This window comes from Neovison vison, chromosome X, assembly GCF_020171115.1.
Source record: "Neovison vison isolate M4711 chromosome X, ASM_NN_V1, whole genome shotgun sequence".
Lineage (NCBI taxonomy): Eukaryota > Metazoa > Chordata > Mammalia > Carnivora > Mustelidae > Neogale > Neogale vison.
In genome coordinates this window covers 15,404,904-15,422,227 of record NC_058105.1, presented here as the reverse complement: position 1 = coordinate 15,422,227, position 17,324 = coordinate 15,404,904, and the positions used below count along the sequence as shown (strand labels likewise).

Genomic DNA, 17,324 nt, shown 5'->3' with positions numbered 1-17,324 from the left:
TTATCAAATTTATTAGCCTCAGAGCAATGCTTCTTATAAGTTAGCTTGATGAAAAATGAGCACAGTGTAAGGGAAAGAAAATGCATTCACACTGAGACAATTTTTCTTTAGCCTTCAATCTTGCTGATGAGCATTAGATATCTTGGTTGGAGAAAAACTTGTCAGTTCCTCCAGTTAAATGCTCATTTCATGTAACCCCTTAATATTGCAGGGTTCAAAAATTACCCTTATTTCAAAAGCCTGTGGGTTCTTTGCTTTGCCTCGTCTTCGTGACCTCCAAAACACTGAAGATGCATCACACTCTAATTAAGTTGGCTGGAACTTTTCACGTGGGTGTGTCCATCCACGGCCTGGGATGGTAGAGAGAAAGCAATGTAATTTCCAGGATGTCAGGGAGAAGGACTGTAAAGCACAGAGGTTCCAACCCCAAAACAGTGGAGAAAAGGGACAAAGGCACAGATGCTGTAGTAGAAAGTGATATGTGATATATGTGATATATGGTATATATACTAACTTTGGACTCAAACAGGCCTGGATTAAAAGCTGGGTTAGAACCTCTATGGCACAAGTCCTTAATCTGTATAAAGGGAATAATGTCAGTACCCATCACACAGGGCTATCACGACAATGAAATTGGAGAATGTATGTCTAAATGCCTTGTGGTATCTTGTCTCCAAAATGCCCACCATCCATTTATTCCCTCCTTGTCAATTAGAAGTTGAATCAGGGCTGCCTTGTCGCTACTTAGCCCAGTAGAATTCAGCAGCGGTGACTCTGTGCCTATCATGGGATGAACTTTTAAGAGGACGGGAAATTTTTGCTTCTGTTCTCTGTATGCTCTCAGTGGGGATTCTTCCTCTCAGAACCCAGACAGCATGCTATAAGGAGCCTGGAAAATGTTTAAACTACCAGCTCTGCCAAAAAAAAAAAAAAAAGGTAATTTTGTCACACTTCCTGATTTCCTTGGTGTAATTCTCCCCTGATGGCTGGATACAAACTACAACATGGAGTTGTTAAGAGATGGACATGAGTTGGTAAGAGATACACAGATACCATAGCTATAAATAATCACCAAAGCATCCATTATTAAGATGTAACAAAATCATTAGGAATTGATCAGTCTTGGGTATCATGGGTATCACCATTGTTTTTAATATGATTTATTTGATTAAGAGTTGATATAATTTAATTTTCAATAATGGCTGTGTTTAACAACCAGCTCACAAAATTCCCGAAAATTCAACAGTTCATTCTGACAAGTTGACACCAGGCTGGATCCAACATACCGCTGAGCCTAAACTACTGGGAGAGACCATGTGCTGGGAATAGCCTCAAATGACTGACCCCCAGAGGACAGCAGCCCAAGCTTAACTCTTGCCTGTGTATAAACCACCAGCCATGTGAGCGAGCCCTTGGACTTCCAGACCAGTGTAGTCTTCAGATGACTCCAGTCCCAGCTGCCATTTGAGCACAACTGCATGAGAGGCCATAATCAGAACAGCTCAGCTAAAACCGGTCAACACACAGAACCATGAGGGATAATAATGAATTCTTGTTCGAAGCCCTTACGTTAAGGGTGGTTTGTTACGCAGCTGTAGACAATGCCCATACTGATCCATAGGAATTGCTCAATCAATAACAGATATGATTATTGTCTTGATGGCTGCAATTATGGCAGATTATTTCAAGCAATGGGGGATTTATATATTTTACAACGAATAAGGGGGGATTCCTTTTATTGCTTTTCCTCGAGGACTTAGAATTTTTACACAATGAGTGTAGTTTGTCCTGAGTTTGACTTAAAAACCATATAACTCTAGCTGGAAAGTCTACAATTACTTTCCACATTATAGTTATTCTCCCATTCACCTGTTGTTTACTTTCCTCCTGTGACAGCAGGGACTGCAGGAAGTAAAGTCACACCACCAAGGCCCAAAGAATGACTCCAGGTCAGCAGCTCTGGCTGTCCCATTTACAGCAAAGCCTGAAAATTTAATAAAGCAATAGAAAGACTTGTGAATGAGAGCACTCTATGTTTCTTCTGTCCCCTGTCTTATTGTTCTCTCAGTTTCTTTAACTGACCAGAAGACAAATGTACCAAGGACAAAATATTAATTTAGAAGTAATTACAACCTTGTTCAACCTCCCCCTTTCTTCCACCTCAGTTCCTAGGCCATTGTTGGGCAGATTGAAGTAATGGTTGAAGGGGTGGGAAAATTGAGAGAATCTCAGTTAAGATTGCTTAATTTACATAGACAAGGACAGGGAATTGTTTGCAGAGAGAGAGAGAGAGAGAGAGAGAGAGAGAGAGATAAAGAGAGGGCGGTTGGAGGGGCGGGTGATGTTTATGGTAATTTCTTTTGTTTTTCCAAACAGACTTGGTTATTTGTCATGTAAACCAGGTTAAGTTATGAATATCATCTCTCTCTCTGGACTTTTTCCTCAACGGATTGTATTTCTTGATATTTTCCATTATATTTTAGTTACTGGACTTAAATATGAGGGCTTTAAGCTGGGAGGGCACCCCAAGGAGCTTAGCTTTCTGTGGGTTATATCGAACTAAAATCTAATTTGTGTTGGATTTGTTTTAACAAATACTGGCATTGTGGTGACGATGAACGGGGGTCTTTCATTGTAGAGATGCATACTGAAGTATTTATGGATGAAATGATATGTCTGGGATTTGCTTTAAAATAATCTGGAGTGGGGCGCCTGAGTGGCTCAGTGGGTTAAGTGTCTGTCTTTGGCTTAGGTCATGATCCCAGGGTCCTGGGATGGAGCCCCGCCTCAGGCTCTCCGCTCAATGGGGAGCCTGCTTCCTCCTCTCTCTCTCTGCCTGCCTCTCTGCCTACTTGTGATCTCTGTCTGTTAAATAAGTAAATAAAATCTTTAAAATAAAATAAAATAATCTGGGGTTGCAGGAAGGTGGGTGAGAGTGTCAGTAAAATAAGATTAGCTCTTCATTGACACTTGTTGAAGCGCGGTGATTCATGAGGTATATGGGGATTCATTATACTAGTCTTTCTACTTTTGTGCATGTTTGAAAATTTCCATAATAAAAAGTGAAGAAAAAAGTGGGCGAGTTAATATCTATTGTTCCTCTTCTCTTAAAAAAAAATCTAAATGAAATTGCTCCTTATTATACATGGTCCATAGTTGCTTTTTTTCCCTGTGATTGCTGGTTCTTGACAGAAAAATATCACTACCACCCTTGATTAGGAAAACACAGACTGAGTGTTCGCAGATATTTTCGTACAGGTGGGATCTACTTAACTCAATCCAATACTCAAAAGTCTTAACTTAATTAGAATCTAATTGCAAGATAATCTTCAATGACAAAAAGGTTTCCCTGGTGTATTTTAAAAAGGATTTAATGAATAAAAACTTGACTTGTGTGCTATTTTCTGGGACTCTGCCTATTGTAGAAATTGAGGTCCAGCATTTTTTTTTTACTGTAAATTTTGCCGCCTGTGTAGATATTTGCATTTGACTGCCTTAACTTTTTTTTTAAAGATTTTATTTATTTATTTGACAGACAGACACCACAAGTAGGCAGAGAGGCAGGCAGAGAGAGAGAGGAGGAAGCAGGCTCCCTGCTGAGCAGAGAGCCCAGTTCGGGGCTTGATCCTAGAACCCTGGGATCATGACCTGGGTTGAAGGCAGAGGCTTAACCCACTGAGCCACCCAGGCACCCCGACTGCCTTTACTTTTGAAAGGGAAGGAAGCAGACCAGCATGGTCCCAAAGGAAATAATGCGGGTTTCCTATTTCAATTTTCCTTCCCCAGAGAATGCAGATGATGTAGCAGAGCACGTTTTAAATTTAATAAATGAATCCCCCGCTCTGGATGAAGAAGAAACAAAGATTATTGTTTCTAAAGTATCTGATATTTCACAATGTGATGAGATAAGTATGAATCTAACCCAGATTATATTACAAATAATCAATGCTGTTTTGGAAAAACAAAACAATTCAGCATCTGATCTGCATGAAGTGAGAAACGAGTAAGTACTAATGCTTTGATAAAATAAGTTATTTCGTAAAATCTATAATATTTGTTATTCATTCCTTTGCCTACAGCCACCAGATTGTCAAGGTCAGGTAGCTATGCATGGAAAGCTGCATTAGTATGACGCAGTGGGGTCATCCCATACAAGTCCCCATTGCGGAGGGATGCTTTGCAAGATTCGAATTCAAAATTCGAATGAATTGTTGCAGAGTTTCAAGTAAATAGTTGCCCCAAACCGAACCTCCACTCTATTTTCCCAGCCCTGGTGCTCCCCCAAGTTCTATAAAATGCATCCACCCATTGCTGAAGCAAAAAGCTTGGGAATAATACTAGTTACCTCCCTCTACTTCACAGCCAGTCAGTAACCAAGTCTTGCAGGAGGCACTGGACATGCGGTTTTTAATCCCTGAAATACTCCTCAAACCCATCTACTTCCGTCCATCCCCAAACCCACTGCCACCTATGTCCCAGCCTCCTATCTCTCCACTGACCTTCTACAGTAACCTCCTAACTGGGCTCCCCCCACATCTTTTCACGCACATATCAGCTCATGTCATTCTCTTGCTTTAAAACCCCTCAGTGGCTTTCTGTTACACATGGAATAAAATCCAAATTTCTTGGCCTATGACGCCATGCAGCATCTGGCTTTACACACAAAAACGTCATTTAATCTCGAGAACCACTTGCGAGAGGAGTGCTAGGCTTCCCTCTGGGTTGCAGGTAAGTAAACAGAAGCTCAACCACATTACCGTATTTGCCCACACAGTTAGAAATCAGAGGAGCTAAGCTTTAAACCGCAGCCTGTCTGACTCCAAAGCCAGTGCTCTGATTTGATAGTCCCTTCCACAGTATAAAGACAGTGATTAAAATGGAAGGAAAAGTCTGACATTGAGGACATGTCGCAAGGAGTATGGGTCTTATATTATTACAGCGATAGGGATGCTCTTCTCTCCCTGCGGTTCCTTGCAGAATTCTGAGGATAATCGAGCGTGTGGGTCACAAGATGGAGTTTTCTGGGAGGACAGCAAATCTGACGGTGGCCAGGTTGGCATTGGCCATCCTGCGGGTGGACCACATGTTTGAAGGCATGGCGTTCGCCGTTCGCTCCTATGAAGAAGGCACAGAACCCGAGGTGAGTCTACCTCCAGGAACTAAGAACCAATCAGGCACGTCTTCACTCACTGACTCCTTGGGAGAGAGAGGGGATACTTTTTAAAGGTTTTAGTCTTCAGGGGACCTTATGAAAATACAAATATCCCAGAGAAGATTCATATAGAAACTTCAGAAGCCTAACAGCTCGGTCAGAATGGTGTCCGTGAGGTGTTCAGCAACACCATCTTTGGCCCCTGTGGCCCGAAATCATCTCACATGTTACTTCATTATTAGCTACCATTTCTAGAGTGCTTATTATATGTCGGGACACTGAGCTACTACCTGTGCGGATAAGGAAACAGAGTAGTTAAGTAACTTGCTCTAGGACACACAGCCTAATGGCAGAGTCAGGATTCGAAGTTATGTCTGTCTGGCTTTAAAGTCTGGGCCCTTTCCATCACACCACAATACCTCAGCCTTTGGCAGGCCACAGGCCACCAACCCCTGCAGAAAACAATTGGGAAGGATACCATTTTTTAAAAAAAATTTATAGTTTAAAAAAATTATAAAATTTACATATGGGGAAATGCACAAATTATAAGTATCTGTTTTCTGAATTCCAACAGTTGCATATATTTGTGTAACTAAAACACCTATCAAGATACAGAATATTACTGTCACCCCTAAAATCCCCCTCCTGCCCCTTCCCAGTCAATCCCCACAGCTACAACCTCCCCTAGCAATCACTGTTCTGGTATCCTGCCACCAGAGTTTTGCCTGTTCTAGAACTTGATATAAGTGGAATCATAAAATATGTACATTCTTCTGTTTCTGTAGTTTATTCTTTTTTATTGCTGAATAATATTCCATTGTACGGATATACCAAAGATCGTGTATCTAGTCTGCTGTTGATGGACATTGGGATTGTTTCCAGTTTTTGGCTATTATGAATGATAAATACTGAACATTGATGTAACAGTCTCTGTGTAGACATATGTGTTCATATATCATGAATGAATACCCAGGAAAGGGATTGCTGGCTCATAAGATGTAAGTTTAAGTTTGTAAGAACCTATCATGCTGTTCTATAAAGTGGATCATGGAGTGATTTTTCATTTTTTTTTTAAATTGAAGTGTAGGGCCCCTGGGTAGCTCAGTCAGTTAAGCGTCTACCTTCAGCTCAGGTCATGATCTCAGGGTCCTGGGACTGCATCCCACATCAGGCTCCTTACTCAGCAGGGATCCTGCTTCTCCCTCTCCCTCTGCCACTCCCCCTGCTTGTGCTGTCTCGCTCTCTGACAAATAATAAATGAAATCTTTAAAAAAAATGAATTAAATACAAGTATAGTTGTCACACAATGCTACATTAGTTTTATTTTTCATTTTTAAAAAATATTTTATTTATTTATTTGACAGAGAGAGACATAGCAAAAGAGGGAACACAAGCAGGGGGAGTGGGAGAGGGAGAAGCAGGCTTCCCACTGAGCAGGGAGCCCAACGTGGGGCTCAATCTCAGGACCCTGGGATCATGACCTGAGCTGAAGGCAGACGTTTAACCAACTGAGCCACCCAGGCACCCCAGTTGATTCCTACAGCCTTGAAGTCAGGTAGTGGGAGTCCTTCGACTTTGTTCTTTTTCAAGATAGCTTTGGTTATTCTAGACCTTTCCCGTGTCCATAGGAATTTTCAAACATCATTATCAATTTGTACAAAAAGAAGTGTGTTGAGAGTGATTGGGATTGAGTTGAAGCTATTGATTAATTTTGGGAGAACTGATTTCTCAGTAATATTAAGTCTTCTCATCCAGGAACATATACTCAGGTTGATTTTAATGTCCCTTAGCAATGTTTTGTACCTCATTTATTTATTTATTATTTGAAGTTTTTATTTTCATTCCAGTTAGTTAACATACGGTGTTATATTAGTTTCAGGTGTACAATGTAGTGATTCAACACTTCCGTACATCACCCTCTGCTCATCACAAGCATACTTACTCCTAGATGATAGAGAGAGACCTAGACCATCAACTTTATTTTTATATACTTCCAGCAAATAATTGAAAAATTATATTTAAAAATTTCCATTTGCAACAGCATCAGAAAACACAAAATATTTAGGAATAAATTTATTTATTTACACCCAGTGTGGAGCCCAACGTGAGGCTTGAATTCATCATGGTGAGATTGAGAGCTCAGCTGAGATCAAGAGTCGGACACTTAACTGACAGAGCCACGCAGGCATCCCTTTGTTTTGTAGTTTTAAGCAGAATAGTATCAGTATGGGGGCGCCTGGGTGGCTCAGTGGGTTGAGCCGCTGCCTTCAGCTCAGGTCATGATCTCAGGGTCCTGGGCTTAAGCCTTGCAAAGGGCTCTCTGCTCAACAGGGAGCCTGCTTCCCCCTCCTCCCGCCTGCCTCTCTGCCTACTCGTGACCTCTCTCTGTCAGATAAATAAATACATAAATATTTTTTTAAAAGAATAGTATCGGCATGTTTTAAAGTTTTAAGTGGAGCAGTATCACATGTCTTTTGTTAAATAAAAAAATAAAGTTGAGAGTCTATGTCTAGATCTATGTATATGTCTGTCTATCTGTGTATCATCATCTAATTTTGAATCCTATGAATTCGCTCATCTCACTCGTTAGTTGTAATGTCATCTGGCAATAGAGACAGTTTAATGTCTTTCTTACTGATTTTTATTCATTTCTGCTATTAGTGCCTCCAATAAAATGCTGAATTGAAGTAGTTAAATTGACATCTTTGTCTTGTTCTTGATATCAGAAAAAATACTCACTATTTTACAATTACTGTGATGTTAGCCATGTTTTTTAATTGTTGTTTTGTTTTTGGATCCCCCTTATTTGATTGAGGATACTACCTTCTTTTTCTAGTTTGCTGAAAGATTTTAGTGTGATTGGTTGCCGAATTTTGTGGAAAAAAAATTTTTTTCCCCCTGTATCTCTTGAAGCAATCATTGGGCTTCTCTCTTTTATCCTTCTAATCCAGTAAATTACACTGATTTTAGGATGTTAAACCAATCTTGCAGTTCTGGAAGAAAACTTACCGGTAATGATGTATTATCACGTTTATATACTGCTATTTTCAACTTGCTTGTATTTCAAGTATTTTTACAGTAATGCTCATGAAGGATGTTGATCTAGAATTTTTTCTGATTTTTTTAAAATCAGGCTTTAGGTTAGGGTCATGCCAACTTCATAAAAGTGAGTTGGGAAATGGTCCCTGTCCTACTTTTGGAAAAAGTTTCTGTAACTTTGGTGTTATTCCTTCATCAAAGGCTTGATAGTTTCACTAGGAAACTCTCTGGGTCTAGAATTTCTCTGTGGAAAGTATTTTGATAGCAAACTCAATTAATTTAATGGATAAAGACTCATTCAATGTTCTGATTCATCTTGTGTCTGTTTTGATTATTTATATTTTTTGAGAATTTATTTCATCTAACTTATCAAGCTTGTTGACAACAGCTGTTCGTAGTATTTCCTAATGATTTCTTAATGTCTGTATGATTTGTAGGGGTGGTCAGCAAACTTTTTCTGTAAAAGGTAATAAATATTTCAGGCTTTATAATTCCCAGGTAGTTTCTGTCTGATGAACATTTTTATTGTTTCTCTATTTCTTCGTTCTTCTCTTTCTCTCTTCCTCCCTCCTTTCCTTCCTTCCATCGTCACATTCTTTTTTTTAAAAAAGATTTTATTTTTTTACTTGACAAACGGAGATCACAAGTAGGCAGAGAGGCAGGCAGAGAGAGAGGGGGAAGCAGGCTCCCCACTGAGCAGAGAGCCCGATGTGGGGCTCGATCCCAGGACTCTGGGATCATGACCTGAGCTGAAGGCAGAGGCTTAACCCACTGAGCCACCCAGGCGTCCCCCATTGTCACATTCTTTATTTTTCTTAAAGATTTATTTATTTGACAGAGGGAGAGATCACAAGTCGACAGAGAGGCAGGCAGAGAGTAGGGGGAAGCAGGCTCCCTGAGAGCCCAATGCGGGGCTTGATGCTGGGCTCGATCCTGGGACCCTGAGATCATGACCTGAGCCGAAGCTAGAGGCTTAACCCACTGAGCCACCCAGGTGCCCCTGTCACATTCTTTAAAAAAAAAAAAGAAATATTAAAGCTATTCTTAGCTTGAGGCATATGAAAACAAGCCTTGGGTAGGGTTTGTCCTGCTGACTAATTTATCAATCTCTCTTTAATTCTTGATAATTTTTTTTTAGATTTTATTTATTTGTCAGAGAGAGAGTGAGTGAGAGCACGCAAGCAGGGAGAGCGGCAGGCAGAGGGGGAAGCAGGCTCCCCACTGTGCAGGGAAGCCAATGCGGGACTCAATCCCAGGACCCTGGGATCATGAACTGAGCCAAAGGCTGACACTTAACCGTCTGAGCCACCCAGGCATCCAAAATTCTTGATAATGTTAACTTCTTCTTCTTTTTATATCCTCTCAATCAGTGTAACTAGAGATTTTTCAATTTTTTGGATCCTTTTTAAGAACCAACTTCATCAATGTTCTTTATCACTTGTTTTCTATTTTGTTACCATCTGCTTTAGCTTTATTATTTCCCTCTGTGTACTTACTTTGTGTTTATTTTGCTCTTCCTTATCTACTTTCTTTTCTTAAGATTTTGTTTATTTATTTGACATAGAGAGGGAGAGAGAGCAATCAGGGGGAGGAGCAGAGGGAAAGGGAGAAGCAGACTCCCTGCAGAGCAGGGAGCCTGATGTGGGGCTCCATCCTAGGACTCACAGTTTATGACCTGAGCTGAATGAAGGCGGACGCTCAACCATCAGAGCCACCTAGGCACCCCCTTTATCGAGTTTCTTAAGGTGGATCCATAGGCCATTGATTTTAGATGTTTCTCCTTTTCCAATATAATCATAAAAAGCTATAAATATCTTGCAAAGCAATTTCAGCTGTGATCTGCAAATTTTGATGTTGTATTTTCTTTTCATTTCTTTTTCTTTCTTACTTTCTTTCAGAAAGAGAGAGGGAACATGAGCAAGGGGAGGGGCAGAGAGAGAGGGAGAGAGAAAATCCCTCAAGCAGGCTCTGAGTGGAGCCCAGCTCAGGCTTGATCCCACCACCCAAGATCATGACCTGAGCCAAAACCAAGAACTGGTCCATCAAGCGACTGAGCCACCCAGCACCCTGATATGCTGTATTTTCATGAGCAGTCAGTTCAGAATATATCCTACTTTCTTCTTTGTTCTGTGGATTATTCAGAACTATGTTCTTTCAGTCTCAAACATTTGAGGAACATCCAAGACCTATCGTTGTTGATTTCTTGTTTATTTCACATGGATCACAGAATGTACTCAGAATAATTTCAATCCATTTAAATCTGTTGAGACCTGTTTTATGACCCAATGTGTGATCTATTTTGATGTTTCATACACTTGAAACACTTGGTATTCTACCGTTATTGGATATGTTGTCCTACAAATACCGATTAGATCTCAAAGGGGTCTATAATGTTACTCAGATCATCTAAGTCTTCACTGATTTTTTTTCTTAGTTGTTTCCTAGTTTAGAGAGGTGTTAAAATCTCTGACATTGATTGTGAAATTGTCTATTTCTCCCTTTAGTTGTATCAAATTTTGCTTTATTTTGGGTTCTGCTATAAGGTGTCTATACATGTATGTTGTTATGTCTTCCTCATAATAACTCTAATACTAACTTATTTATCATTATGAAATAGTTCTCTTTATTTCCGGTAATATGCTTTGTCTTGAAGTCCATTTTATCTGATACATATATATATATATATATTTTTTTTTTTTGGCACCCACTTACTTTCTATTTCTTTGTATTTAAAGCACACTTCTTGTAGAGAGCATACAGTTTGTGTTTCACTTTTTTATCCATCCTGAAAATATCTGCCTTTGAATTAGAGTGTATAATTCTTTTAACATTTAATGTATTTTTGATCTGGTTGGATTTAGGAGTACCGTTTTATTTTCTTTTCTACCTGTCCCTTCTGGGTTTTGTTCCTCTTTTCCTGATGCGTTTTCATTTATTTTAATATTTATTACAATTGAACTTTAATTTTTTACTAACTCCTTAGCTACACTATTTGCATTGTTTTCTTGATGGTTGCTCTAGAGATTATAATATGCATCCTTTTATTTTTGTAGTCTACTTCAAGGCAACATTGTACCAATTCATGTAAAACACACAAACTTTGAACATACACATCCATTTACACCCTCTGGATTTTATGTTATAGTTGTCATATATATTACATCTAAGATCAGAACCCCCACAAGACAATGTTATCATCATTGTGATATTATCATCATCACAAGAGTCTTGTGAAATTGAAAGAAAAAATAGTCTCCTATATTTATGTAGATACTTATAATTTTCAATATTCTTCCTTCTTCCCTAAAAGAGTTCCATCTAGTAATATTTCCCTTCAACTTAAAGAAATTTACTTAGAATTTCTCATAGTACAGGTCTGATGGTGATGAATTTTCTTAATTTTCATTTATCTGAGAATGTCTTTATTTTGCCTTTATTCTCCTTTTTATAATATTTATGTTTATTTTAAAGAACACTAGCAGGGGAAGGGGCAGAGGGGGAGGGAGATACAGATTCCCCTCTGAGTGTGGAGGCCAAGGCGATGTGGGGCTGGATCCCAGGACTCTGAGATCATGACCTGAGCCAAAATCAAGAGCTGGATGTTTAGCTGACTGAGCCACCCAGGCGCCCCCTCTCTGATTGTTCTCAGTGTTTTCTTTGTTTCTTTGCAGTTTAGCATTATGTGTGTAGGTGTATTTTCTCTGCATTTCTCCTGCTTGAGGTTTGCTGAGATTTCTGAACCTGTAAATTTATGTCTTATCAAATTTGGGGAATTTTCCATCTTTATTTCTTTTTTTTAAAGATTATTTATTTATTTATTTATTTGACAGAGATCACAAGTAGGCAGAGAGGCAGGCAGAGAGAGAGGAGGAAGCAGGCTCCCTGCCAAGCAGAGAGCCCGATATGGGGCTCGATTCCAGGACCCCGGGATCATGACCCGAGCCGAAGGCAGAGGCTTTAACCCACTGAGCCACCCGGGCGGCCCTCCCCTCCATCTTTATTTCTTTAAATATTGCTTCTTCACCATTCTTTCTCTCCTCTCCTTTTGGGACCCCAGTTACATGTATGTAAAATTTTTGGATGTTGCCCCCACAAGTCCCTGGAGCTATGTTCATGTTTTTAATCATTTTACAATTTTTAAAAGATTTTATTTATTTATTTGACAGACTGAGATCACAAGTAGGCAGTAGAAGCAGGCAGAGAGAGAGGAGGAAGCAGCCTCCCTGCTGAGCAGAGAGCCCGATGTGGGGCTTGATCCCAGGACCCTGGGATCATGACCTGAGCTGAAGGCAGAGGCTTTAACCCACTGAGCCATCCAGGTGCCCTTTACTATTTATTTTTCTGAGACTGTAATTTCTACTGATTTCTCTCCAAGTTCACGGACATGTGTTATCTTCATGTCACTCTTAGACCCATCCAAAGCATTTTAAACATTTTTGATACTGTATTTTTTGTTCTAGAATTTCCATTTTTGTCCTTTTTCTGCTTGCTTCTCCGCTGGTATTTCTTCTTTTTGTTTTAATTGCAAGCATATTTTCTTTTAAATACCTGAGCATAATTACACCAGGTGCTTAAAAATCCTTGTTTGTTGACTCCAACATTGTGGTCATCTGCAGGTTGATCTCCCCTGATTGTCTTTTCACTTCAAAATGAGTCATATTCATTCTTCCTTCACACAGGGGGTAAGTTTGAATTATGTCCTGGATATTGTGAATGTTATGTTGCAGAAATTCCAGATTCCGCTATATTCTTTGGAAGACTATTGTCTTTTGTTATACCAGGCAAATGACTCCGTTGGAACTGAACTGCAGATTCCATCTCTTGGATGGCAGCCTAAATCAGTAAAGTTTCTTTATCCTTAGTTGGAGTCTGTCTTGTACATTAATGGTTCGGAGGCCAGGCAGAGTCTATACTCAGAATTATGTCTCTTCCTGGTGGGGTGCCTGGGTAGCTCAGTAGGTTAAGTGTCTAACTTCAACTCAGGTCATGATGCCTGGGTCCTGGGATCCAGCCCAGCATGGGCTCCCTGCCGGGTCTGCTTGTCTGCATCTCCCTCTACCCCCTCACATTGTGCTAGGTGTACCTGGGTACTCTCTCTCTTAAACAAATAAGTCTTTAAAAAAAAAAAAAGAGTTTTGGCTCCTCCTGTCTAGCTTCCTCTTTCCCATAATTCCCTGCTCCTCCCCTGACCCTGCAGAGTTTCCAGTGACAGGTTGTGGTTACCCTGACCTTTGTTTTATGGTTCTTCATGTTACTAAGACTGCAGGTTTTCTATCAGAATTTTGAGTGTTCTTCACAACATTAGCTTCACCTTGCCATCAGGTTAAAAGTTGTAAAAATAGATAACTCTCCTTGTAATGTTACCTTTTTCCAAATCTCTGCTCTAGTCCGGAATCAGCCTGCTTTTGTTCATTGCCCAGTGCTTTCGAGTTGTGGTTATTTCCTATTGTTGTCCCGCACAGGAGGGTCAAGTCCATTCAGAGCTACTTAGTCTTGCCAGAGGCAGATGTTGACTTCCCATTGTATTTTGGTTACATATGGGGTTTTCTGTTATAGACTTTGGGGGAGAAGCAAGTCAACCATCCCCAATCACATTCTTGGTACCAAACTGCTTTTATATTGAAGCTAAATCAGAACTTCTCTGGGCTGCCTGGGGGGCTCAATGGGTTAAGCGTCTGCCTTTGGCTCAGGTCATGATCCCACGGTCCTGGGATTGAGGAGAGAGATAAATAACTAAAATCTTAAAGACAATGAGGACCTCTCCATGGTCCTTCATTGCCTTAGTGGAGTTTATTTGTGCTGGCAGAAGAGTCATATTGCTCTAGGGTTCACAAATAATTTTTTTAAATATTGTAAACTCTTATCTCCCCCACTTCCACAGCTGGCTAGGTAATAGTTCCTTGATAGACCACACGGAAAATGGGGGAAATGGAGGTCCAAATTACACATGTCTTTGTTCAACTATATCCCAGCTGTGTGACCCTAGGCAAATCTCTTAACCTCTCTGAGCCACCATTTCCTGATATCATACAACATACATTTCAGAGCTAATACATGAGTGAACACAAGGTGCCCATATACCCTGTCTTGCCTGGTAGAGTCCAGGTTTACAACTGTGGTACCCAGTTTAGTGGTAAAGCCCTCTTTCACTCTCAAAAATGCTCTAATACTTATAAAATACTATTACCGATCAAATCAGTGAATTTTCCTACTATCAAGCCTCTAGCGGAATTCCTAAGGCCTTACTGCTTTACTTCCCTGTCTTTTCAACAAAAGCATTGCCCAATAAAATACGGGGCAATGCCTAATGTATCGGTAATGCCTATTATATCAGTTTTTTGTTTCTTTTTTTTTCAATTATTTCTGAGAATTAGGGCAAATCCCCTGATTTGTCATTCCCCTTTCTACCGCTATACATACCCAGGTGCAAGTAGACCAGAGAGAAGTTTGGGAAGAAAAATGGGGGTATGTGTGTGTGTGAGAGAGTGTGTGTGTGTGTGTGTATATAAAATGTGCTGCATACAGGGTACCTGGGTGGCTCAGTTGTTAAGCGTTTGCCTTCAGCTCAGGTCATGATGTCAGAGTCCTGAGATGGAGCCCCGAATCAAGCCCCCTGTTCAGCGGGGAGCCTGCTTCTCCCTCTCCCACTTCCCCTGCTCGTGTCCCCCCTCTCTCTCTCTGTCTCCCTCTCTGTCAAAAAAATAAATAAAATCTTTCAGAAAAAAGGTGTTGCATAGCTTGTGCAACTAGTTCCCACCCTTCAGCCCTACAGCGTGATGCTCTGGGGGTTGGAGCTGGGGTTGGGGTAGGAGGAGGGGGTGGTTCGGGCTCACGGGTGATGATTTCAGCTTCCACTTCCCGCCTTGTCTTGGCAGATTTACCTGGGTGAGGTCCCTCTGGGAAGGATTTTGGCTTCCATATATTTGCCTAAATCACTGAGGGAGAGAATTCCAGTTAGCAACTTACAGACCATCTTGTTTAATTTTTTTGGCCAAACTTCACTCTTTAAGGTAAGTTCTTGCCTCTGGAAACTGTCATGAGCTGACGTATGGTGACTCATTGTAATTATGAGCTCTTGCTATTTTCATGATGTTCTGTTTATTTTAGAATATGCTCTCTGATTTATTCTGCAAGTCTCCTGGCACAACCCCGGCCCTCAACATGAATCAATGACTTCTTTAATGATGTTCCCAGTTTTTTAAAATTTCACAGCTTCTCGGCTCTGCAAGGGACCTTACAGATCCTGTAGTGACCAGACAGAGACCTCAGGATGGTTTTAAAACCAGAAAAGAACAGCAAGTCCTCCTGATGAGTGTTGTTCCAACTTGTTCATGCTTTCTTCCCAAATCTTCCTTGGTTCCTCTGAGCCTCCACAGCCCTTGTTTTGGGCCAACTCATTTGAAGCTGAGCGGTGACCAGTAGGACACTTGCTCTAGAGCATGTGTCACTCCTTCCCACCGCTTTCACAGAACCTTCTCTGAGGGCTCCAGTCCTTACCCATTTTTAAAACCAAGAGAGAGTATGATATGGTGGTTATGGGCATGGATCTGGGACCGGCTGAATTTAAAGCCGGCTGTGCCATTGTCTAGCTGTGGGGCCTTGGGTGGGTTACCCAACCTCCATGGGCCTTGTGTAGAATAGGATAATAACAGTGCCTCCCTGGGCTATTAAGGATTAAAGGAGTTTATACACAGAAAGTGCTTAGAACATTGCCTAGCCTGTCATTATCAACAAGTAACTGTTTGCATCACTATTATTATTTGCCTCTTTGGGGGCTGTGCCTAATAAAAGGTTCCTTCATTCGGCCCACTCTATCCCATGTAGCTATTGGGAAGACAGCAGCCAGAGAGAGCATGAAATGGTTGATGATCACTATTAATTGTTCATGTTCACACTTTATTATCTCATTTACGTACGAGGAACCTTGACTCAAAGAGTGCTGTGGTCTGAATGTTTGTGTCCCCCCAGAATTCATGCATTGACATCCTAACCCCCGAGATGATGGTATTAGGTGATGGAGCCTTTGGGAGGGGATGAGTTCATAAGGGTGGAGCCATCATAATGGGGTGAGTCCCCTTATTCAAGAGGCCCCAGAGAGCTTGCTTGACCCTTCCTCCATGTGAGGATGGAGCAGGAAGCTGCCCTCTCTGAACTGGAAAGCAAGCCTTTACCAGACCCTGACCATGTAGGCACCCTGATCTTGGACTTCCAACTTCCAGAGCTGGGACAAAGATGTTTCTGTTATTTAGAAGCCGCTCAATCTGATATTTTGTTCTAACAGCTTGAACAGACCTAGACGAAGAGGCTAAGTTATTTTGCTCAAGGCCACACAGCTAGGAAGTGGCATAACTGGTAATCAAATCTGGGCTGTCTGACTCCAAAGTTCAAGTTTTTAAGAGATCCATACATTAACACCCATGTGTATTTGCATTTTTTAGAGAGGCTATCCAAAGGAATGAATTCATAATGGTCAGATATACAGAGAGTTATTGCAGGGAGCTTGCACCTGGCCAACTTAAATATACCACATACCAACTCAAATATAATACATTGTCTCCAGTTATATCTGTAGGATGTCCTGTTCTCCTGGAATTCTCTAGTGGCTCCCCTTTCTATGTATATTCTATTTATTCCTGTGGGCTCAGCTCAAATCCCACCCAGAAAGTCATGAGCCCCTGCTTTCCTCCACACCCACCGCTTGCATTCTTGTCTTCTGTATCGACCTAGTCTCTAGTCTGGTTTCCCTAAGTAGACTGGCAGATGTCGTAGGTCAGACATGTTTTATTTTCATGGCCCTGGCACAGGGCTAGGTATCCAACATGTTTTCAGTAGGTACATATTTATTAAGCCTTTTTTTTAATTGGGAAAAAGTAGATACATATTTCTTAAGCCTTTTTTTTTAATTGGGAAAAAATTGGTTAGACTGGGAACAAGACAGTGAACAAAAAACTAATAAAAAGGAAGAATGTGGTTCATAGCACTCTGATCCTTTTGGTAAACTTGAAATTTCTCTGCCTCATTTGATATACCATTATTTTTGTCTTAATTTCTCTCCTTGAGAGAGCTGTGCTTGTCGCATAGAAGAGAAGATAAACTTATTTTGCATAGATTTCACACCTAATAAGTAATTTTT

The 17,324-nt window shown here is 40.7% G+C and overlaps 1 protein-coding gene across 1 annotated transcript in view; it reads left to right on the top strand.

Annotated features, from left to right (window-relative positions):
* Positions 1-17,324, top strand: part of ADGRG4 (adhesion G protein-coupled receptor G4) — an 87,988-nt gene that overhangs the window by 41,277 nt on the left and 29,387 nt on the right. The window contains exons 11-13 of the mRNA XM_044234682.1: positions 3,787-4,003; positions 4,978-5,140; positions 15,067-15,201. Coding sequence (XP_044090617.1) covers positions 3,787-4,003; positions 4,978-5,140; positions 15,067-15,201 — 515 coding nt within the window. The remainder of the gene's footprint in view (positions 1-3,786; positions 4,004-4,977; positions 5,141-15,066; positions 15,202-17,324) is intronic.